Raw genomic sequence first — 24,434 nt, 5'->3', positions numbered from 1 at the left:
AAATCGAATTTAGTCTGCGAGCGAAGTTTAGATGAAATCAGCAATTCTGGCGGTAAAAGATGGGCGTGCTGTTCTGTTCACAACTCCTGGAGCATTGATTGCGTTCACCGCTGGTGTCAAATCGTTATCTCCGATAGATTTTGTTATCTGGAAAAGTATGGGGGGCAGCAGGCGATGACGTGAGGGGTCAAAGTAGCAAACAGTGTAAACAAAGTAAACATCCCCAGAAGTGGATCAGGTGGACAAAGCGGTCACGCATCGGAGCCGCCGACTAGTGCAACGCTCCTGGCGCCCTAACGCTCTTGACGATCAGCCGCAGTACACAGCCCCTACTCATCTTGTGCATACATTTTAGCCTTATTGTCTCAATCTCCTGTGTTAAGACTGCCGCGTACTTGTGGTTTCCTAATCATATTTCCACAAGCGAGGTTCTTCCCACAAAAGCCTTTGCCCGCTCCGTCCGAGATTGCCCGTCTCCCAATAATCGCTTGTTTTGAGAGGGAACCCCGCAAACTTCATCTCCATAATGGCAGAGAATGGCGAGGGCTCTTCGTTGAATCCACAGCGATCATCGCCCATACCAGCCTCATCATATCGATCGACTTCTCCTGGGCCAGAGAGCAGGCAAGCATCTATAGCTCGTTTGGCATCGCCTGTGCCATCGGCTTCTTTGGCTGCCTCGTTGGCCTCGCGACAAGGCCCGCCTGCGAGTCGACCTATTAGCACCGTCGCGTCAAATGTCGATCGCAACCTTCAGGCTGTCGACAACATGGCCTCCCTTCCTGGCCCTGGGCAATCAATGATTGCCTCTCAGCTCCAGGCGAGCCTTGGTCGTTCGCCTCCTCGATTTGGTACACCACCTCGAATGACCGCGTCTCCGACCATACCTCCCTCATTTCAAAATCGGCCAGTGGCCTCGCAGTACGGATCCTTTGACACCAATGCTGAGAACCCCCACGGCCCAGATTCTGTTGTGGCGGGCGCTTATGAGGACCCAGAAGTTGTGCGAAGACACTTGGTGCTTCCACAGAATACTGCGGAGGGCCGAGATACTGGTTCAGAGATTGCATCTAGCCACGGCGACGAGGAATTTTCTAGCCTTCAGCTGCAGGGCGGTGATATCACTCGCCAGGTCTACCGTTGGGCTGAGGATGCTGATTCTTCCCGGTTCGCCCGCAGCAAAAGCTTCAGCATCAGCAGACCCACCCCTGAGGCTGAAACAGAAAAATTTCAACAATTCAGGTTCCGGAGGATTTAGACGAGATTTTCTGCGGAGGACAGCGGGAAGCCCGCATCGGGGGAGTGTGCGAGGATCGACAAATGGACCCGCGCCTGCGCCGCCTCAGCTGCCAACCTCGAGCTTCTTGGAGTTTTTGACACTCTATGGCCACTTTGCCGGAGAAGAAGTTGAGGAAGATGACGAAGTCCTCGGGCCCGATGAGTACTTCTCGTCAGATGCATGGGATGAGCACGAGGAAGGCCGCGAGTCTGGTGAGGATACAGCGCTTCTCAGAGGAGAAGGTGCTGGCCGCAAGAAGCGCAAGCACAAGCAGCGCGCTCCTCCTGGCAACACCACCACCACTGGTGCGGTCATGCTGCTAAAGTCCTTTTGGGAACGGGAATTCTCTTCCTGCCACGTGCTTTCCTTAACGGTGGTATGCTGTTCAGTTCGCTCGTGCTTTTGGGTGTCTCTATTCTCAGCTACTATGCCTTCATCCTCCTTGTCAATTCGCGCATGAAGATCGAGGGCTCCTTTGGTGACATTGGTGGAATTCTATATGGCAAACACATGAGACGCATCATCCTCAGCTCCATTGTGCTGAGTCAGTTGGGCTTCGTGTCGGCTTACATTGTCTTCGTGTCACAAAATCTTCAAGCCTTTGTTTCCGCTGTGAGCAAATGCGCGACCTTCATCGACATCAAGTACCTGGTGCTCTTGCAGCTCGTTATCTTCTTGCCACTTTCCTTGATCCGTGATATTGGCAAGTTGGGATTTACAGCCTTGATTGCGGACGCTTTCATTCTTTTGGGGCTGCTGTATATCTACTACTACGACGCCCGCACTTTGATCAGCAACGGTGGTGTCTCTGATATTCAAGCCTTCAACCCGGCTACCTGGTCAATGTTCATCGGTACAGCCATTTTTACCTACGAAGGTGTTGGTCTGATTATTCCAATTCAAGAGTCCATGAAGCAGCCGGGTCGCTTCCCCGGTGTTCTGGCTGGAGTGATGGTCATCATCACTTTGATCTTTTTGTCTGCGGGTGCACTGAGCTACGCGGCCTACGGATCTGCCACTAAGACCGTCATTCTTCTCAATCTGCCTCAGGATGACAAGTTTGTCAACGTGGTTCAGCTCCTCTACTCGCTCGCCATCTTGCTCAGCACTCCGTTGCAACTCTTCCCTGCGATCCGTATCTTAGAGAATGAGCTATTCACTCGGAGTGGCAAGTACAACCCATACATCAAGTGGAAGAAGAACGCCTTCCGTTTTCTCCTGGTCTTTGTCTGCGCCTTCGTTGCCTGGGGTGGTGCAGCTGATCTGGACAAGTTCGTTGCCTGGTCGGCAGCTTTGCTTGTGTGCCGTTGATCTACGTCTACCCAGTAAGTTTCACTTCTCCTTCTGAACTGTCATTGTGTCAAAGCTAATTCATCAAAGCCCCTGCTTCACCTCCGAGCCTGCGCTGGGTCAAGACGCCAGGCCATTGCCGATATCACTCTTGCCGTTCTCGGGGTGATTGTTGCATTTACACCACCGGTCTGACCATCCAAAGCTGGTTTGGTGCCCAGGCACCGCAGAGTCCAGGATATTGCGATTCGAAGTAAGATATCTGCATAGATATTGCCATGAGAATCCTTGTCACTCATGGTTTGTGTTCTCTATGTCAACGGCCATCCGTTGCCCTAGCATGTTGCGATGTGGTGTTTGTTTTTTTTTCCTTTGTCGTTCTTTCTCGTTTTGTTGTGTTTTCTCCGAGCGCGCGCGTTTCGATAGATGTCTCACCTTGTGGCTGCTACTGTTTTGTATACGGGTCTCGTAAATAGAGCCTGACATTTGTTCGTATTCCTGTTTGTTTCCGATTAACCCGTTTTTTGTATAAATAGCTTGTCTCAACTTGCTGTGGTCTCTGGTGGGTGGAATTGATTGCTGGCTTCACTATGCTCCCCTCGATTGCTACTGTAGTTATCCATAAATCCCGAATGGGATTTCTATCGCATTCAAACGTCGCGCTATGTACAACGAGGAGGGAGGGATTGACATGCCCAACGGGAATTGGTTTGTACTTTCTATCCCTTTTCATACCCTTGCAAATTGACTTCAACTAATCTTACTTTGGAACCAATCATTGGACCACCAAATAATAAAGACAAAATGGATATAGAGATGCAATGCCCTGTAGCGAGGTACAAACGAGAGCGAATATAAACATTTCCCAGGACGAGACTACTTTTCCAGGAAGCTTTTTTATGCCTCGGCGGCCAAGGCACCCTGCTTAGCCTTTTCGGCGAGCTGGGCTTCCCGTCCACCCCAGCTACGAACGCACGAAAAAAATATCCGTTAGCTAAGAAGAACTCAAGCGATGCTTTGATCTGGGGAATGAGCGAGGGTTGGGTTGCTCGGACAGCGGATCCAACGTACTTCCAGTATGAGAGATAGCGGTAACCCTGGGTTGTCTGAGCACCAAAGTTCGTCAGGTGGCAGGCGAAGAGGAGGTAGTTCTTGGGGGTAACGGCGAGGGAGTAACGCATGAACGTAGCAGCGTAGACGACAAGCGCGGCGGTCATGGCGCCGGAGATACTAATTAGCAGATAAAAACTGTCAGTTTATGAAACCATTCAACATCTTGCCCGGAGGAGATCACGGGTATGGTCGATGCAAAAGGAAGATTCTCCGCAGGACATACATTTCAGGATCCTTTTGGGTGTCCATCACAGCCGCAATAGGGATACCAAAGTTGGAGACGGGGCCCCAGAAGTCTGCATTCAGCAATTGTTAGTCACTCTGTACATTCTGGCAATTCCTTGAACATCGGCGCGATGGTTTTAAACGCCATCCTGAGCCCTGGAAAGCTTCCGCTTGGCCTCGAAATGCTGTCGCCCGGTGGGGAGAGGGCAACAAAGTCATTGCCGCAGGCCGATCTCGGTCCGGACAGTTGCGCAGGAAGGATGAGAGGTTGGGGCTGGTCCGATTGCTGGAAGACGTACGAGTTGAGCAGACATAGTCCAGAACCTTGTTGGAGCGGATCTTCGCATTGATAGCCTTGATAGCAGCAGCCATGACGAGGATTTCTGGAGCAGAAAATCGGAGAGCTGGGGGTCGGGGTGGAAGGGCCAAGAGAATATGCGGCTTGCGGAATTGCCGCTTCACTTCCACCGGCCGTGACTGTACGTCACGTGCTCAGGCTTGAACTGCGGTGGAGTTCTCCGTCACGCTCTTATCTCCGGGCGAAGGCCGACGAGTCTAGTTCGAGGCCAGTCTGGGGTGAAGGGAATGGCAGTGTACAAAAATTTATTCGATCGTACATAACAAAGTGTTGCCTAAACCCATAAAATAACTCAGCCTATTCTCCTCTTCGATCATGGATCTCATGTGTGGAGTTGGCAGATTTGATCTGCGATTTCATTTGAATACATGTAGATCGCTGGTGTTCCCCGAGTGCAATATATACGTAAGTACCTAGTAGGTCACAGTGGCCCTCTGGTCTCTGCCATAACTATGCCGCCCGCCCGTCCAACTTGTAGGTTGTAACCTAGGTCCAACTCCTCACGTCAGGGCTCGTCCGTCTATCCTTCCAGGAAATAGGTACGTGTATGGAATGAATAGGCCTTGCCTACCTAGAGAAATATGTCAAGAGGGTCCATGGAGAACGAACTGGTAGGTATATGTTCATGGGCAGGAAATCCTAGGCCTGTCTGAGTCCCTGGCAATTCGAGAGATAGCAAAGGGATAAAATAGCGGCATTTACTCGAGGGACGGGCAGAGGCTTAAAAACTCAAGCCCAACATCAGCCCTGGGTAGGATAGGCGTCTTGGATCCTCATGCTTCAATCAGCCGCCTACCTACCTACCTAAAAGACAATTACAAATGTCTCAGAGTAATCCACAGTATGGGTACACGAAACATTCGAGACAACTCTTACTCAATGGAAGTTGTCACTGGTGGCTGTGAAGAATCCTTTCATTGAGAGCTCAAAGGTGCCCACGACACCTAATTCATTGAGGAAACCAGGGGATTCATGCAAGCTTGATGTTTAATTTTAGGGTTGTATTTTGCTATCCTTGAAGACAACCTTCATCCGCGTGCGCCGCAACGCCTTGACCAGTGAAGGAACCATCTGGCTGACCTGGAAATGATCCCTTGCGATGGGTGTGAGAACATTGTATCATCAGTTCTCAAACAATCTGACTCTTTTTGTCTTGCAACATGAGGACAGACCAATTGGGTATTTACGAAATGATCTCATTGAAAAACTTTGAACCTTTAACGACCTTGGAAACCGGGGGGAGGGAAGCCACGGCCCTGACCGGGAGGCTGGAAGCCAGGAGGGGGCTGGAAAGCGCCGGCTGCATCACACGAGGATTAGTGACAGACTTCGCAGACGCGGATGGAAGATAGCAACTTACGAGGAGCGCCCTGGGGAGCAAAACCAGGAGGAGGAGCGAAGCCGGCTAAGAAGACGGAAGAAGATGTGTGAGTGGAGAAGCAAACTAGTGATGAGGGGCATCATTCAAGGAACTTACGAGGTCCACCGGGAGGGCCTCCACGACCAGCGAAACCAGGAGGAGGAGCGCCAGGGAAGCCACCGGGAGGGAAGCCTCCAAAGGCTCCAGGAGGAGGAGGAGGGCCGCCGACACCAGCAGCCGGGCCACCGAGTCCGACGGGCAGGCCACGACCAGCGGGCTTGCTGATGCCGGGCCCAGCAACGAGGGTAGCTGTCGCGCCCACAGGTCCAGGGCCGCCAGTACCGAGGCGGGTGGAGGGATCCGCGGGGGGAGGGCCATCGACGGAGCAAGAGACCACCTGAGTACCACGAACAATGGTGAGACCAAGAGTTCGCTTCTCCTCCGCTTCAACGAGGGGCGCATTTGAGGGGCCGGAGGCGGGCTTTGACTTTCGCTTGATCCGACGGAATTCTTCCGTGTCGGCGAGAACGAGGTTCATGTGCTAGACGAGAGATTGGAGGTGAGCAAAAATGGAAGCTGGCCGCACATGGGGGAGCGTTTCGACATACCTTGTCGAAGGCCAGCATCTGACCGGTCATCTGTCGACCATCGTTCAAGGTGACCCTCATCCGGTAGTTGATCTGGAAGTCGAGTTAGACAAAGAGACACTAAAAAAAGGTTCTGGTCCGTAGGACATACGAGGTTTTGCTGTAGAGTAGAAATTAGCAACCGCTATCGATTCAATGGTCGGATCGACATCATGAGCACTCCAGAAGAAACATACCATCTTGCCCTGCTTGTTGGCGGCCATGATCGGCAAGAGAGCGCGTGCGCACGAATGCGACTTGATCAACTCCAAAAAAACGACGGAAGTGAAGGGCAATGAAGCTTTTCTTCACAGCGTTGGGATCTAGCAAGTAGCACGATCCTTGAGGTCGAGCTTGAGCTACGCGATGCTGGCCCAAGTCTCCAGGTTCAATTCTCAAAGTGGATATTGGATGACTCAGCCATCAAAGTCCACGTGATTTGTGCCACCTGACGAGGTATCAGATGGGCGTGGTGGGGATGGCATATCTTAGCCCGCGGGATGAGGATTTCTTCCTGAGGCAGCAAAGAGCCCTGACATAAGCGCCAAGCCCTACAAACCCTCTCGCTTCCCAATTCCCGTGACTCGGCTCCCGTGACCGCCGCCCACACAAACCGCTTTTGTAACTTTTCGAAGATTCTCTCCTCCTCGTCGCCAACCCATATCCACGCCACAACACAGTCGCCATGGTATGTCACCACCACAATTACCACTCTCTCATCCTCCACGTTACGAGAGTGAAAAAAAAATTATAAACAAGACCCGAATCTAACGAAATAATGCAGTCTGACGCCAAGGACAAGACCGCCAACCCCATGCGCGAGCTGCGCATCCAGAAGCTCGTGCTCAACATCTCCGTCGGCGAGTCTGGTGACAGACTTACTCGTGCCGCCAAGGTGCTCGAGCAGCTCTCCGGTCAGACCCCCGTCTACTCCAAGGCCCGCTACACCGTCCGTACCTTCGGTATCCGCCGTAACGAGAAGATCGCCGTTCACGTCACCGTCCGTGGCCCCAAGGCCGAGGAGATTCTCGAGCGTGGCCTCAAGGTCAAGGAGTACGAGCTCCGCAAGCGCAACTTCTCCGAGACCGGTAACTTCGGTTTCGGTATCTCCGAGCACATCGATCTGGGTATCAAGTACGACCCCGGTATTGGTATCTACGGCATGGACTTCTACTGCTGCATGTGAGTCGCCCCGGAAACTGGAGATTGAAAAGAGCTGCGCATGTGAAGGAGCGCATTCAACAGGATGGCAATTGACAAATCTCAATTCTAGGACCCGCCCCGGTGAGCGTGTGTCCAAGCGCCGCCGCGCGAAGGCCTCCATCGGTTCCAGCCACAAGATCCACCAGACCGAGACCATGAAGTGGTTCAAGAACCGCTTCGACGGTATCATCCGGTAAATGTCTTAATTGACATGATGGGGAAGCGGGGATGGCCGGTTGGAAACTTGTGATTTACGATGCATCGAAGGGAGCCACAAAAAACACACCTTATTTTCCTCCGCCCGACCAAAACAAAAAGAAAGCAAAAACTCGGCCCACTGACAAGACCCGTCAAAGCCAACCGGCCGGGCTCCTGATCTTTGCGTCGGATATGGTGTTCTGAAAGTCCTTTTTGATTCTCTCACGGCAACCAGGATTAGGCGTGTTAGAGACATGAATTTATTACCACCTTGCAAAATTTGTTTGCATACCTCACGTTCCTTTTCACAATGAAGGCTGCACGAAAGGTGTTGTTTTCCGCATAACCATTGTTGAAAAGGTTGGACTGGCTCTGGACTGGATTGTCTCGCTGCCTATTTGTCCAATGACTCGCTTGACTCGGTTACACGACCTTGTCAAAGAGTTATTCTTTTTTTGATGAGATTTCTTTTTGGTTTCGACATGCGTTGGCCGAAAGGTCAACCCGTGTGGATGTCCGAAGACTCATCTGGCCTCTCTTCCTCTTGTCTGTTGCTGTCTACACCTGGTGCCGTTCCTTTGCGTAGCTGTAGGCCGTAGGTGTTTGTAGTTGGGCCTTGGGCCTCTCACCAAGTCTTTGGATCTGCCGCAGTGAGTCCTTTGATGCCGGTAGAATATGCGTCTCGTCACTATGTCAAGGCCAAAGATCGAACCCTCTGCGTCTATCTGGGGTCTCTCACCAAATGCTTCTTGGGAATGTGAACGGTAGGTGATATTGGCGACACTCCAGCCATCTGATTCAAACCCTTGAAGAGACGGAAGAAACCATCTCTCGAGCACCACGAGCGAAATTCTCACTTTGGCATTATACTTGCCTCGTCCCACACACGGACTCAATCGAGAGATTGCATTGCATCCGGACTCGTCTCCAATCAAATCGACACAATCTGCAAGCATACTATGCTCAGCACAGTACACTCCAACTGCCGATTTTCCATGAACCCTCCAATCGATGAGTCAAATCAAATCAAAGGTTTAAACCATCAAACTCTTAAACATAACCACGCATCGCCGCACAGTCAATGTATATCCCCATGTATAATCGATGTACACAGATAACCTAGTCTCGCCATCTTGAATCCTTGAAAAATCCAGAAAGCAAATGCGTCCTCACATTCCGATTCCATCTCCCAGTCCCCATGCTCTCCGGCCAGATATACACATATGTCTAGTCGACATTAGGTTACCATAAATCTCACACGTTACCGTACGCGCAAGTTGGTGTAATCTACCCCGGGGATATGTACTCGAGTCTTTCAACCGTATTCTCAGCCTGCATCATGGAGTCGTCGATTCTGCCCTGGGATGATCCAATATCAGCCTTCTACCTTTGACCTGCATGATATAAGGTAGGTTCAGCGCCACGTTTTCAATACGGCACCTAGACTTCTACCTTGTGATTGAATTGAGTGGGGAGATTTTGGCATTGAACCAAAACAATATAAATATGAGCGTAAACACGAAGGATACCGAGTTGTAAGGGATTTTTCTTGTAAAATGCAGTCTAACTTGGAAACGAGAGAACGTTATCTACATACACAGTACACAACTACACGTATTGTCTGAGCTCCACTGACCATGGAGTCAGTGGAGAGTATATGGAATCACTCATATCGATGCAACATGCCCACAACAAAGTCTTAAAAGGTATGTGATTGGAAATATTATTTTCCAGTGCCAACGATATGAAGAATGAACGTAGCAGGGTTGAATGCAGTTCTATATTCAAAACCCCCTTTCTACTTCTACATCTATAAGCTTCAAACATCCGATTCATCTAGAGGGCTTTTTTTTTTTAAAAAAAAAACAAAATCTCAAGTCCGATGGTCTGATTCAGGGAACGTATTAAAATATTTTTTGTAACCACTAGGTATATATAGTCAAGGCCTTGAAAGCGGGCACCCCTCCTTGTATATGGAACCTCGCTGTCCTCGCACTCAGCATGGCCAATTTGATATCGGACAGAGTTGCTGGGAGATCAAATATGATCTACTTTTTCGCACGTGGGTATGATCTACTTTTTCGCACGTGGGTACTGAAAACGCCGAGAATATGGCCACGATCAGACTCGCATATATTGATCAACGAAGTTGAATAGTACTATTGCTGGGGTAATTAGTAAGGTCTGTGACGACGGGGATGGTGAGGGTAATAATTAAGCTAGGGATAGGTATGGGCAAAATTTTTTTTTTTTGGGAAAACCATGGTTTAGAAGGGACTTTTTCAGGTCAATCACTTCGAAGAGATCCTTGTCGAAGAGGGTCCATGTCGTTATCTACCGAATAGATTCGGAAGCGGCAAACTCTCAAGAGTTAAGATATAATCTACAGAATGATATACAAGGTCGAACTTGACGTGCGTGAAAAGATATTTTTCCTTTTTTTTTTGGTTCAATAAATATGAAACGAAGCATGACACTTTCATGATAACGTATCTGCATCTTCGTCATATCTGGTTTATAAAGACAGTCCGACACGGAAACGGAAGCGTGTACGGCCGAAAAAAATCAAGAGACCCAACGCTGATCCACAAGACTGTGCATCTTGAAAAAAAAAGGGACAAAACGCCTCAACATAAGATACACCCACATATATCCACTTGATTGGATTGTGTAACAATAAAATCATGACATCATCATAAACGATTTAGTTGCCGCGGGTGTAGCCCTCCCACAGCTTCGAGAAGAAGCCGCCCGGCTGCTTCTGCTCGTTCCAACTGGCACGGCGAGCGGTCATGTTTGCATCGGTAGATTCACGCTTGACCGATTGCAAGCCGGCGAACATGGGGCCGGACTTGGAGCTAGCACTTGAGCGACGGCGGTCATTCATGGCTGTGGGGGAACCACTTCCGTTGCTGGAAGTAGCAGAGTCCTAAATCGTAGTGAAAAGGAAGAGTCAGTCTGATGCTCAGCTGGGGAAGAGTGGCGAGCTCGGTATACGAGAGGGTGCGAAGCAGTTATTTAACATACTCGGCGAGCGTTGTCGGCAGCCATCATTTCAGGAGTGAGAGCCCAGGGAGCACGATTGGCAGGAACTTTGACACCACCGTGAGTCCAAACGTTTTGAGGATCGTAGCGGTCACCTATTTCACCGTGCCAATGGCGCTTGGAAGGATCAGTAACGTTGTCAGACATGTCGAAGACCTCGTTGACGGATGATTCGTCGTCAGAGAGGGAGGGGGGGAAGGGGTAAGTACTCGGGACTAGTGACAAGATAGGAGAACTGTCAAAGTTGGAGAAGGATTGTCAGCAGCGACTACTTGAAGAAGTCGATGAGGCAGATAGTTGGATAGGTGAATGTGACAATGGAAGCAGATGATGAGGATGTCGATGGCTTAATTGACGAAGAAGACAGGGTAATGGGGCACAACGAAGCTATTTTATACCACGTCGAGAATAGATCGCAAACGGACCAAAGTCAAAGACGTCATGGCCCTAGAAGCACAGGAGGTGTAAGGGGGGAAGGAGAGCGTGTATCGAAGCAGTGGAGAATGAGAAGGAAATGTGGAATGGGTCCCCGATCGGATCTGAGATCTCGGACGATGAAGTGGATCACAACGTACGTGGGTTGGGGGGGGGGGGGGGGGGTGTATGTGTGGTATACGTACCTTGACAGCTAGTCCAGAAGATGCGGAAGATCTTTTGGATTGATAGTGACGAGGGAATCGGATGGAGATTCAGGATGATCTTTTCGAATCGAGACGAGAGAAGTGGGGAGAAGACTCGATTTTATAAGAGGCAAATGACTGATGGAAAGGCATCGACCCAGACCCAACACCGTGGATGCGAGTTCGTTTAACGAGCCAGTCACGACATTTGCCTTTTTCCACGAATGTTACATCTCTTCTCTTTCTCCGTGTCTCTCTCTCTACCGAAGGACAGCAGGTCCAGACAAGATGGTCTCGCCGGGCGATGAGCAAGTAGACCGATAGAGATGAGTCTGAGAATGGGCGAGGGGTCCACACAGATGGAGATTGATTTTGTTTTTTTTTTTTTGGAAGATGCTCGGTAGAATTTACAAGCAACTAGCCATATCTACACAAGCAACCGTATCGTGGATGAAAAGCAACCAGACAAATCATTCTCGCATCGAAAATGCGTAATCGACGGGGCACTTTGACGTAGGTGCAGATTGCGGGGAAAGCTTCCATGACGAGGGTCTGATGGTACGGGGAATCTGAGTACCGTGTACTTACCAAACCACGACTAACGGGGCACCAGCCTCTACCCGTGTAATGTACCATTCACAAAAGGCCAAAGTACTATCTGAGAGGCGAGCTCCACTTTACTTGTCGCGCCGATCGCAGTCGAGTCCCCATCGATCGGGCCCAAGACCCGCATGATGCGGCCACAATCTGATCCCATTTTTCCTTCGATCAAATTTCCACTGTCCAGAAGTCCCTCAGAACACCCAGAAACAACGGTCGTAGAAGGTCTGTTCTCTCGTCTGGTCCTTGTCCACATCCACCCCTTACAAACATGTGCAAGTGGCTCGGATCGAAGTTTATCGATCGGAAATCGGCCGATCCAGGTCTGATCGCATCCCAACGCACCCACCCATCCACACCCTTGAGAAAGAGAAAAGAAACCAAAAACCAAAACCGATAAGTCGGGGATCACCTTGAGGAGAAAATCGTTACCTATGGCAGCCAGACCAGCGCAATGGGCCGCTTCTTGTATGATCGTCTTATAATAAGCATCCTTGTCTCGCCACCCCCTCCAAGTAGTATGTAGTACTGACTACTTTACTAGGATCTCCACACAACACCATACTCGCTTTGATCATCTCCCCCTCGTAATTAGTATTATTCCAGAAACAACTTGACCTGGCCCCATCCATGTACTCAACCTGCCACCGCCCGGGTCATCGCACATGGAGATGGGAGAGACGTATAAGGGGAGCATGTAGGAGATAGGCTGCTCCAGCCATCAGCACTACCATCAGAACAAAAGACTGATAGTCATGATACTGAAAACAGTCTATCCCGGAAGAAACCACCCCCCCCGCCTCCTCCTCCTCTTTCGCACTCTATACACAGACCATACCTATAAATCATCTTAACCAAGTAGAAGCTCTCGGGCACCACTCTTTCAAAGACATCCCAGCTACAGATATCGTGCAACGAATAATGCATACACACCTACCAGCTATTTTACTCTCTGTGTAAAACACATACTCAAGTTCCAATCGTCACCCGATATCCAGGACCCCCAACCAAACTCGGAATGAGAAAAGAAGAAAACCCACAGTATAGATTTAAAGTACTCCTACCAAACTAGATGCCTGATGGCTGGCACACGTGATATTTCCGAGTCCACTTCAACCTACCCCTTCTATCTGTACGTTTTGTACGTTTTGTTAGGGAATGAGCCTCGGGAAAAAAAAAAGGACAGGCACGCATGGGTGTATCGATTATCCAGTGGGTTTTTACTTGGCTATGTCTTGTGTCTTTGTAATTTAACTTATTGTTGAAAAAGCTTATAGGTATCATTGTAGCTGAAAGAAAATGCCAATTGTAAGGGCAAAGGGGTCAGTGCTCCTAGTCAGGTACAGATCTTGATGGTGCTTTGGTCTCTGCTTGGGAAGGGACCTGATCTTGTTGCGGGAGTTGTTCGATAATTCTGTTGTTTACCTGGAATGGCTCGTGCGAGAATTCGATATCATCACCAAAATGCAAACGGCCCGCGTCGGGGGTCCAAAGAGGCTTGAACAGTTGCTTCTCTGTTACAAAAAATAAAATAAATAGTACTGGATGATTGCTGCCTTTTCATTTACAGCCTTGTCGGGTTCCAAAACCAAAATTTGTTGATTCATCTCATTTCAAAACAACCAAAAAGCGCTAGAGTTAATCATTCACATCGCATCATCATAGTGTAGTTCTCAATCAAACATAGTTCGGGGACATCACTTCCCGTGAAACCCACAAAAAGGGAAAACGAAAAGCAAGATTCCCACCGAGCGCAAAAACCCAACCCAACCAAAACAAATGATTTTTTTCGGTTTTCACTCTTCTCGGCCAAGAAAAAAACAAGACCATTCCAATATCCGGAGACAGCGACAGACTCCAATTTTTCTCTACATAAACCACCATGCCTCAGAAAGAAGAGCTTCCAGAGAAAACATCAAAAGCTACACCTAAGCCTTGGTGATGCGGCAGATCAGGTCCTGACCATCAACAGAGTCACCCTCCTTGACCAGCAGACCCGAGACCTTGCCACTGTGGGGAGCAGAAATGACCATTTCCTATCGGAGAAAAAAACCGCAAAGTTAGCAAGAGTGACTCAAAGGCGAAAACAGAAAAGAGAGAGAGAGAGACAGAGAAAAATAGGGTTCTTACCATCTTCATGGCGCTCAGCACCGCAATGGGGTCACCCTTCTTGCACTCGTGACCATCGTGCACACGGATCTCAACTACCACACCCGACATGGGAGCACCGACTTGGCTGCTGTCACCCACATCGGCCTTGGGACGGGCAACGTTGTCCACAGAGGCCTTGTTGTCATCCACCGAGACCTGACGGACTTCACCGTTCACCTCGTAGAAGACCTCACGCTGACCGGTCTGCTCGGACAGAGGTCCAATGGCCAGCAGCTTCAGGATGAGCACCTTACCCTTCTCCAGCTCCACGTGGAACTCCTCACCAATCTCGGGACGGGCCAGGAAGTAACGAGTGGGCAAGACGGAGAGGTCACCATACTTCTGCACAAACTTGCGGTAGTCCTCGAAGACCTTGGGGTACATGGCATACGAGGCAACGTCGCACTCGGTCGCAGAGCCAAACTTCTCGCGGATCTGGTTCTTGATTCCAGGCAGGTCCAGAGGGTCGAGGTACAGACCGGGACGCTTGTCGAGCTTGCGGCGGTTGCGCAGAGCCCGGGAGCGGAGAGGCTCGGGGAAGCCACCGAAGGGCTGGCCCATCAGACCCTCCAGGAACTCAAGCACGGAACCGGGGAAGTCCAGCTCGGCCGCGCGGTCCACCACATCCTGCTCGGACAGCTTGTTGGAGACCATGAACTGGGCCAGATCGCCAACCACCTTGGAAGTAGGGGTGACCTTGACGATGTCGCCGAGGAGGTCGTTGGCCGCCTCGTAGGCCTTCTTGGTCTCGGCCCACTGCTGACCCAGACCCAGCTGACTGGCCTGGAAGATCAGGTTGGTGAGCTGACCACCAGGGATCTCGTGCTCGTAAACCTCGGGGTCGGGACCGGTGAGACCGGCCTCGAAGGGCGAGTAGAGCAGACGGAGCTGAGCCCAGTAGCTGTCGAGAGCGCGAACCTGCGCGACGTCGAGGTGGGGGTCGTGCTCAGTGCCAGACAGCGAGGCAAGGATGGCACCGATGCTGGGCTGCGAGGTCATGCCGGACAAGGAGTCGGTGGCGGCGTCCACGGCGTCAGCGCCAGCCTGGGCACAAGCAATCATGGAGGCCACACCGGTACCGGCGGAGTCGTGGGTGTGCACGTGGATGGGGAGGTCGGGGTAGCGCTCACGGAGAGCGCTGATCAGGATGCGAGCAGCCTGGGGCTTGAGCACACCGGCCATATCCTTGATACCCAAAACGTGGGTGCCGAGAGCGACGATCTTCTCGGCAAGGGCAAGATAGTACTCGAGGTTGTACTTCTTGTGGGGGTTCAGCATGTCACCACTGTAGCAGATGGTCGCCTCGACCACACCGCCGGCCTGCTGGACAGCCTTGATACCGACCTCGAGCTGGTCGACATCGTTGAGCGCATCGAAGACACGGAAGATGTCCACGCCGTACTTCTTGGCCTGCTTACAGAAGTGGTAGATGGCGTTGTCGGGAAGAGACGAGTAGGCCACACCGTTGGCGCCGCGCAGCAGCATCTGGAACGGAATGTTGGGGACAGCCTTGCGCAGCTTGCGCAGACGGTCCCAGGGGTCCTCGTAGAGGAAGCGCATGGCGACGTCAAAGGTGGCGCCACCCCAGCACTCCAGACTGTAGGCGTTGGAGAGCGCGTGGCTGGTCTCGTGAGCAATGTTGAGCATATCGATCGTACGCACACGGGTGGCCAGCAGCGACTGGTGAGCATCACGCCAGGTGGTGTCCATGATCAAGCAACCCTTGTTGGCACGCACCGCCTTGGCGAACGCAGCGGGGCCTTCGCGGTCCAAGATCTGCTTCCAGCCCTTCTGGCACGGCACCGAGACATCGATGGGGGCACCGGAGGCGTCGGTGAGAATGGGCTTGATGATCTCGCCCTTGAGCTTGGGCTCACCCATCTGTCCCTTGATGCTGCTGCCGTTGACGGCAACGTCACCCAGGTAGGCCAGCAACTTCTGGGCACGGTTCTGGGAGCCGACGAGCGCGAACAGCTCGGGGGTGTCATCGATGAAGGTGGTCCAGCAGGTGCCATCGATGAAGGTGGGGTGGCTCAGCAGGGAGGCCAGGAAGGGAATGTTGGTCTTGACACCGCGGATACGGAACTCGACCAGGGCACGCAGGACCTTGCGGCGGGCGATCTCGTAGGTGGAACCGCGGCAGGTGCACTTGACCAGCATGGAGTCGTAGTGGGGGGTGATGACCGCACCGGCAAAGCCGTTACCACCGTCCAGACGCACACCGTTACCACCGGCGGACCGGTAGACCTCAATCTTACCGGTGTCGGGCGAGAAGCCCTTGGAGGGGTCCTCGGTGGTGATACGACACTGGATGGCAAATCCGCGGGTGGAGATGCGATCCTGGGTCAGACCCAGCTGCTCGAGTGTGGCACCGGCGGCAATCTGAATCTGGGCGGCGACGATATCGATACCGGTGATCTCCTCGGTGATGGTGTGCTCGACCTGGATACGGGGGTTGATCTCGATGAAGTAGTAGCGGTTCTGCTGGTCGACCAGGAACTCGGCCGTACCCGCGTTGCGATACTTGACGGACTTGGCGAGACGCACGGCGTCCGCCAGGATCTTGTCGCGGACCTCGATGGGCAAGTCCTTGGCGGGGGCAATCTCCACGACCTTTTGGTGACGACGCTGAACGGAGCAGTCACGCTCGAACAGGTGCACCACGTTGCCCTGGTTGTCACCCAGCAGCTGGACCTCAATGTGCTTGGGCTTGTCGAGGAAGCGCTCGACAAAGACGGTGCCGTTACCGAAGGCGGAACGGGCCTCCGAGGTGGCACGCTCAAAGGCGTCACGCAGATCGGCCTGCTCCCGGACGACACGCATACCACGACCACCACCACCAAAGGCGGCCTTGATGATGATGGGGAAGCCATAGGTGTCGGTGAAGGTCTTGACCTCCTCGTAGCGCTCGACGGGGCCCTCGGTACCGGGGACGACGGGGACGTTGCACTTGATGGCGAGGCGACGGGCCGAAACCTTGTCACCAAGGGCGTCAATGGTGTCGGGGGTAGGACCGACGAAGACAATGCCGGCCTTTTCGACATTGCGGGCGAACTCGGCGTTCTCGGACAAGAAACCGTAACCCGGGTGGATCAGGTGGACGCCGTGCTCCACGGCAATCTTGATGATCTCATCGCCGGCCAGGTAGGCCCCCACGGGGGTGTACTGACCACGCTTGCCAATCATGTAGGCCTCGTCGGCCTTCTGACGGTGCATACCGTAACGATCCTCGTGGGAGAAGACGGCGACAGTTTGCAAGGACAGCTCGTGGGCGGTACGGAAAATACGGATGGGGATTTCACCACGGTTGGCCACCAGGATCTTCTGGAAATGCATGATGGTGGAATTGGCTCGGAGACGGCGGTGTACCGAGTCCTGGTGGTGCTCTTCATGGTCCTCGATGAATTCGGAGTCATCGATGGCCTCCTCGGGCTGGCGAGATGGGGCAGCCATAATGTGTGTAGAGAGTGGGAAGATGGTGGGGGAAGGGGGAGACGGAGAAGGGTGAGAGACTAGATGGAGAGCAAGAGAGAGAGATTGAGAGAAAGGCGGGGTGAGGTGGTGAGGACGACCCAGCAACTGCGGGAATCGGGAAGCGAGTTAATGAAGCGTTTCCCTTCGTTTTTATTTTTCTTTTAAAAAGAAAAGAAGAACAGAATTTGGCCGGTCGAGACAAGCGCAATTTCGCATTGACGGATTGTGTTCACGGACAGGGTGGGAGAGTGACTCACGGAAATACAGCTAGCTGAGCAGGGAGGGGGAGAGCTCCGAGTCGAAGCGCGAGTCCGATTTCGGCAGACGATAATGCAATCGGAGTTGCACTGATGGAAGGTCTGATGGCGGCACACTTGTCACAGGTTCGGAGCAGCCCGACGTGTGTGCAGTGGCAGGGCTTGAAGATTCAAGGCTCAATGGGTTCGAGTTGAATTGGGGGTTGGGGAGGGAGGAGAGGAAGAGGAAGAGAGAGGGAGCAAGAAACAGAAAGAGCAGAGCGCGGGCGAGGAATGATGCAGAGGTGGATGCTTAAATGGAGGTGAGGGGAGAGGAGGGGCAGATAAAAGGCAGTCGTTGGGTCACGGGCAGAACCAGTGGAGAGTGAGAGAGAGTGACACGATACGATTGTCCAAAAAGACAGGTACCGTCCCAAATGGAAGTCTGACTCGCCAGATCCTTTTTTTTTTATCTTTTTTTCTTTTTAGGACAACAAAAAGGAAAGGAAAAAAAAAAAGGAAAAAAAGTGAACGGGAAATATTAAAAATGGCATTAATTCTTGACGAGACGTTCGTCTGGTCCTCGTCCTAGACTCGGGCATTTCCTAGACGGGTTCGTGGAGAACCACTACGCCGCTCTCAGACGTTCAGTACTGATCGAGAGACTCCTCCTGCGCACTTGTGGACGAGCCAAACGTGAAGAGTGTAGTCACGTCCGGACAGGGGACTGGACTCCGTGCCTATCACAGGGCCTCGGCAGAGTTTCAATGGCCGGGGTAAAAGAGAAGGTGACTCCATCAATGAGGTAATTCCCGTGATTCCCGTCTTTTCCTGGCGGCTGGTCGGAGTTGGGCCCCCCCCCGCGGTTCAAAAGGGCCGAAGGATGTGGCAGTTGTAATTATCAAATTCCAGTAGCCAATTTGATGCTCCACCCGCCACGGTGGGATGATAACGACGGTCTGGCTGGTCCGTGGTTCTTCTTGGAACCTTTTTTTTTTTCTTTGGGTGTCTGGATGGGTTTGGTACTATGCAAACCCGTTTCTTTTCTCTATCATTCCTTTTTTTGTCTCTTTACGAAGGGGGGAAAAACAGAAAACCGAAAAAGTAGAGAGAAAGAGGGAGAAAGACCTCTGGATTGTATACACTCAAGAAGAATATAGCAACTCCTTGACTCAGGTGATCCCTTCTTTGGGACCCTCTGATCCGAGTCAAGAAAAGTGGTGGTCTGGCCAAGATCTGGCTGGCGCAGTGTCGAGCAGCTGGTTGACTTGCTCCAAGAGGTTCACCGGTACACCGGACGGCGATCCCATCGTCTCTCTCCCTCTCATCCATTCCATTCAGCCTTGGCTCATCTGGTTTTTATTTTATTTTTATTTTCAATGTTTTGATTTTCTTCCATCTTGCCATTGCACATGATTTCTGCTTGCGTGATCCTTTTACATTTTTGATCTTCTGGCGAAACTGCCGAGCCTCCGGTGGGGGGGGGCTGGGCATTTCCGAGGGTCACTCTTTAGAATCTCCGGTCAGTCCAAGGAGAATTATCCTTTGGCACAATTGAGAAGGTCGGTGATATGATGATCACCCCATGAACCCGCGTCTTGAGCCCAGGAGGACAATGTATGTAATTTTGGCTCTCTTGCCCTATTCCTGCGGGTAGCCATCCCACGTGATTCTTATCCCTCCCCAAAGGACAGTGTAATACAAACTTTGGATGCATGCTCCGATTGACGGTTCTCCCCATTCCTAACCGAGCGGTGGCGGTCGGCGCTTCTAGAAGGGCCCGGTGAGATCATCTATTTTTCGAGACCGGACACACGGATCAGTATGGATGCCATCGTTACGAGGACAATGTAGCTAGCTATCCAAGGCCAAAAAAAAAACAATTATAATAATAATAATAATATAGATGAGCACCTCTATGCATTTCTCACGTAGATTGATGGTCTGAACAGATGCATTGAAATACAGTCACCATCAAGGCTCGCACTACATTGAGGGGACCCTCATTTGCGTCCACCAGCAAAGACACGAATTGAACTTGCCCCATGGGGCTTTAGCCTCGGTCCTGCATGATTCACTGCTGCTGGGAAAATCGCCTGAGGCATAACTCCGCGCACTACGACGGTAGGCTGTAGGATGTCCAAGTGGGACGGTGATCTTTCTAGCTCTTTATACACAAAAAAACAAATTCTACCGTGACGGACAGTTAAAGATCATCCTATCACTGGCGCCCGTGTCCGTGTCTGTTCCTTTTCCTCCTCCTTCTACTTCACCTCCATCACCCCGTTGGCCAACTGGCTTCAAACCATCACCACGGATATCGACGGAGAACCTGAGAGGGGGGGGGGGCCTTTCCGAGGCAGATCTCGGAGTTGATGACTTCTCCGTCCACCAGTCACCAGTCCCACCTCCTCACTTTCAGGGGAGAAAGATTCGAGCATTGAAAGGATAAGTAGTTGCACGATAATTCAACGTCCTTCACCTCGGGCAAAGTGCATCCCGCCCATACTCGGGAGTCGGTTATCACTCTCGTTCCTGAAAGTTATCGTGTCTTTCCCGGTCTTTGTTACTCCAATGTCCATTATGGAAGGACACGGAAGAAGCTAGGCATGCAGAACGTTTCGTGTACTACTCGGACCTCTAACGAGTCTTGTTTTCCCCCATCTAGTAGTGATTGATGTCTTGAAGAGCATGATTGAGGTCGAGCCACGCACCACGCGCGTCCTGCACCATCGCAGAAAAAAGAGATCAAGATCTGCCCGCTGCCAGTGGTCCTGAAGGACAGGAACTGATCCCTTTCACCCCCCCCTCCCCCTTTTCATCTGTTCAGACTCCCTGAAACTCAAGTCCCACCTCGCAGGCCGTCGCCAAGGTACCCTCTTCGTCTACAAAGAGGGGCTTCTGCAGCGTTGTAGGCGTCTCCCGGTTCATGGCAGTCCATCACCGGGGAACCTCTTTCGAATAGGTCCACTAAGCGCTCGACTCTGATCCACTTGGCAAGACGGATGATCTACCCACGGGAACATCAGAATCCATTCCATGTCTAATTGCACACACACACAGACTGCTGGGACCGCAAGTGCTTGTCACCTGTGTCCGAGGGCTCCGGTACGACGGGATGGAAGGGACCATGTCAATAGAGAATTGGTGGGAAAGGACCCCTGACCTAGATGCCAAGGCCCAAGACATCAAGACATTAGGCCTCGCCGAGTCAGGACAGACTTGACAAAAGTAAGGGATGATCATCCCAGTCTTTCTTGGGCGAGGAGATTTGGCCGGATCACCCCTTGAAGACTATCACCGCTCTCCAATCTATTGTGATCGTGGCCTTTTCAAATGAGAGATCTGAAAGTGTCCCGCCAAGCAGCCAAGAAGTGTTTCCCTCCTCAAGGACCAGGATCAAATCTGCACGCCGAGAGTAACACCGTATCATCAATCGAGGCGATCGTCAGACCCTCAACGAGGCGGTCGCTCCCTCAATGGCGAGTGTCTCCCTTTCGCCAAGGTCGCTCCTGTTCAGAAGAAATCAGGTGCAGTATTCGCCCCAAAAGCGCACCTTGATCGGAAAATTGGGGCTACCATAGTAAAACACCACCAGTCTCTCTACCTGCGACCTCTTCACCCAAGAGTATCACTATCAACTGCAGTAAGAAAGTACAAGCATGCCATGTAGATCTACAGCTGACCACACCGAACAACTGCATACTAGCTAGTAGCTACATACCTACGCCAAGCACTGAGGCAGAACAAACGTCCAACAATAGTCCGTGCCCCAACAAGTCGGATCACACCCACCATCCACTGACCTTTACCCTCTCCTCAACTGGAGCCTAGTTTACGGTCTCAGACCTTCTCGCATTCATGCAAGATAAGGCCCATTCTCCGTCCGCGCGAAAGGACTTGTTTGACCCTATGAGAAAAAATAAGTAAAAAACCAAATAAATCAACCATCACCCCCCGCTATCTCTACGGTAGTGACGCTCCTCATCTCACTCAATACTCAAGAACTATCTTTAAAGTCTCGATAATAAAGAAACGAAAGAGGATTACGGGTTCGACGACGATCCACCAATCACAGCACAACAATTGCTTATCTCTGCGGTTCATGAATCCTTCATGTTTTGAGGAATCGCCGACGTCATTCATTATATCCTATTGAGTCCTCAGACCCGGCTGGGGAGAAGGAACCATGTCCTGTACGGGAATAATCAGCATACCACATGTATAGCCGTTTCAATCGCACAAGTCTACTTTGTGGATGAATATGGTTTATCTGGCTTAACACCTTCTATGCACTTTTGCCCTGCATGGACCCGATTTGGCTATCTCGGTGTCCAAGGAATCTAATTCCCCGTCCGAGTCGATTGGGCCACTTATTCAAGCCAATCAAATTGACCTTTTTTCGCTCGGGGTTGAGATTTACTATGAGACTCAACGGCCAAATACCTCAAGATGACCTGAGTACCAAGGTTACTATAGCTAGGTAGGTACTACAAGACAGTAACTCACCCCCTAACTTTGATCCGTTTAGACATCAATACTCCCCCGTCTCCAGTTTACACAGTCTTGAGTACACGAGACCTTCAAGCTTCTCTCCACCATCGGACGTACCTACTATGTTGAAAGTAAAAGTATACACGGGGGACGTTCGCTCTCCCCTCTCATCTCCTTCAAATCCCCAAAGAAAAAAACAACAAACAAATATCCTTCAAATCTCGTACGCATCACTCGTGTGCAAATCTGGTCCACCCTCTGTGCTCAAGTTCGGCAATGACCGACGCCGGCGCCACGAGAAGGAACAAGTCCAATCGAAGTACGTGATACCATAATACCATGCATTATCAAATGCATAATCATCATAATCAAAAAAAATCTCCCACGGACTCACAATAATCCTAGTCCGATCGACCATTGACTCCCCCCTCCACCACGCGCTTCGGACCGAAGGTGCACACATCTCGGAAACCCTGCCTTTCCAAGCCCCCAGATCAATTCCGAGAATACCGGCCCTTTTTTTTTTCTTTTTCCTCATTGATTTTTCTTTTTTTTTGTTAAAAAAATACCAATTAGAAGAAAAGAGAATAAGAGAAGGAAATGTTCGATATGCTAGGAGTTTTGAGTGAGTAAAACGGAATGGAGCGTCCTTCTGTAATCTCTCTTCTCAGTTACAAGCATTTCCGCAAATTGTGTATGGAGGATTTCCATATTATCGTCTCATTTACCCACGTTTCTACAGCTACACTACAGCCAACTATATGCCTCCGGAGATCAATTAACTCACAATGCTACATACCGTATTGAATGAACATTGAAATTGCAAATGCCGCCCTCCCCCCTCATTCCATCCCATTTTCCATCCAGATCAGATGGAGATCCGACCTCCCTCTTACACCTCCACTCTTCATCTCCATTCCGCCTCTAAATTAACCCCCCCCCCCCCCCCCCCCCCAAAACAAAAGCAAAAGCAAAAATCATCTGTACACGGCTCCACGGCATGCAGCAAAAAAAAAGGAAGGGATACCGAGACCCCCCCCCAAAGCAGACATGATAAGCTGCCACAGACTGACTGGTGAGATGGATTCAAAGCCGATCCGGCTCGCAAAAGGGGGAAGGATTGGAAGGAGGGAACGTAAAAAGCTGTCAGCAATACTCTCCACATCTCCCGTATTCCGCAATCTACTGTATATGCCAAGACAACACAAGGGGGGTAAACCGGAGCAATGGAAGCTGAAGCAGATTGATGAAAGAGATTTTAAAAAAAAATTCGAGTAGCGCCAAGTAGGCATTACCAACATCCATATTCCTCGATTGGGTCAGTCAGAAGGTTCCAAAAGGCCCGCAGATAGAATGCAGTATGCACCACACCGGGGCCAAGGGAAGGGAAGGAAGGGAAGGAAGCTGAGGGAGAACCTTCCAGGCCCAACTATTTCCAGGGGCTGGTTTGTTAACGTCCAGTATCTAGCTTGGACTATGGTGGTTTGTTAGACTGCATCTGAGGTCGAATGCACACTGTCAGCGTGTGTATGAGTGCAAGTGGTCTTACTGATGCACTGGGATGTGGTTGTTTTTGCGAGAGGCTGAGCTGGGCTGGTCCTGCAGGAGCCTTCTGCGGCAGGAACTCGATTAGGGTTGTTCGAGGATGAAGCATGCACGGTGTTGGATGGTTGACGATCGTGCATTTACAGTACATGCATACGGTTCTTTTTTTTTTCCTTTTTTGTTTGGCAGATGGTTGATGGGTGTCCAGAAGGGTCATCCGTGGGGGTTTCGCTTCAAGTACCGAGCTGATTTGCCTAGATTGAATCCGGCGTCAACTTATATCAGTGGTCTACAACACGAGCTAGAATCCTGTGCTTTTCCCGTCTGCCGTCCACAGAGAAAGTTGCATGGGTGATTTCCCGGGAAACATAGTCCTTGGAATAATCATTCACCTGGATTCATTAGAAAAAAGAGCGGGAGAGGGAGAGGGAGAGAGAGAGAGAGAGCGGAGATATGCCCTTCCATCACTCTTCTAGATGTCGAGACTCCCGTCTAACCTGAATGACCGACAAGTGCCATTGAGTAATCGTACCTTCACCCGCCCAGCTTTCCCCTCTTCCAAAAAAGAGAAAGAAAAAAAAGCACCTGAATCAACCACTTACCCGGCTCGGTGGAAC

The 24,434-nt window shown here is 51.2% G+C and overlaps 6 protein-coding genes across 6 annotated transcripts; 2 read left to right on the top strand and 4 right to left on the bottom strand.

Moving 5' to 3' along the window:
* Window positions 1–526: 526 nt before the first annotated feature.
* Window positions 527–2,590, top strand: POX_b02302 (Vacuolar amino acid transporter 3; the record flags this gene model as incomplete). Its single annotated transcript, XM_050111216.1, has 3 exons — window positions 527–1,167; window positions 1,259–1,603; window positions 1,669–2,590. The coding sequence occupies 3 exons, from the start codon at window positions 527–529 to the stop codon at window positions 2,588–2,590; spliced, it is 1,908 nt and encodes a 635-aa protein (XP_049971562.1).
* Window positions 2,591–3,466: 876 nt separating this feature from the next.
* POX_b02301 (Mitochondrial pyruvate carrier 1) lies at window positions 3,467–4,279 on the bottom strand (the record flags this gene model as incomplete). The annotated part of the gene is made up of 4 exons (XM_050111215.1): window positions 3,467–3,533; window positions 3,641–3,799; window positions 3,906–3,978; window positions 4,207–4,279. The coding sequence occupies 4 exons, from the start codon at window positions 4,277–4,279 to the stop codon at window positions 3,467–3,469; spliced, it is 372 nt and encodes a 123-aa protein (XP_049971561.1).
* Window positions 4,280–5,482: 1,203 nt separating this feature from the next.
* POX_b02300 (Small nuclear ribonucleoprotein-associated protein B) lies at window positions 5,483–6,475 on the bottom strand (the record flags this gene model as incomplete). The annotated part of the gene is made up of 6 exons (XM_050111214.1): window positions 5,483–5,565; window positions 5,626–5,670; window positions 5,743–6,166; window positions 6,234–6,305; window positions 6,364–6,372; window positions 6,449–6,475. The coding sequence occupies 6 exons, from the start codon at window positions 6,473–6,475 to the stop codon at window positions 5,483–5,485; spliced, it is 660 nt and encodes a 219-aa protein (XP_049971560.1).
* Window positions 6,476–6,936: 461 nt separating this feature from the next.
* Window positions 6,937–7,651, top strand: POX_b02299 (60S ribosomal protein; the record flags this gene model as incomplete). Its single annotated transcript, XM_050111213.1, has 3 exons — window positions 6,937–6,939; window positions 7,036–7,433; window positions 7,525–7,651. 3 exons carry the CDS (start codon window positions 6,937–6,939, stop codon window positions 7,649–7,651), a joined length of 528 nt encoding a protein of 175 aa, XP_049971559.1.
* Window positions 7,652–10,356: 2,705 nt separating this feature from the next.
* On the bottom strand, window positions 10,357–10,844 carry POX_b02298 (uncharacterized protein; the record flags this gene model as incomplete). Its single annotated transcript, XM_050111212.1, has 2 exons — window positions 10,357–10,581; window positions 10,680–10,844. 2 exons carry the CDS (start codon window positions 10,842–10,844, stop codon window positions 10,357–10,359), a joined length of 390 nt encoding a protein of 129 aa, XP_049971558.1.
* Window positions 10,845–13,845: 3,001 nt separating this feature from the next.
* Window positions 13,846–17,521, bottom strand: POX_b02297 (Pyruvate carboxylase; the record flags this gene model as incomplete). The annotated part of the gene is made up of 2 exons (XM_050111211.1): window positions 13,846–13,953; window positions 14,048–17,521. 2 exons carry the CDS (start codon window positions 17,519–17,521, stop codon window positions 13,846–13,848), a joined length of 3,582 nt encoding a protein of 1,193 aa, XP_049971557.1.
* Between the last annotated feature and the right edge of the window lie 6,913 nt (window positions 17,522–24,434).

This window comes from Penicillium oxalicum, chromosome II, assembly GCF_001723175.1.
Source record: "Penicillium oxalicum strain HP7-1 chromosome II, whole genome shotgun sequence".
Taxonomy (NCBI): domain Eukaryota; kingdom Fungi; phylum Ascomycota; class Eurotiomycetes; order Eurotiales; family Aspergillaceae; genus Penicillium; species Penicillium oxalicum.
This window is presented reverse-complemented; position numbering and strand designations above follow the sequence as displayed.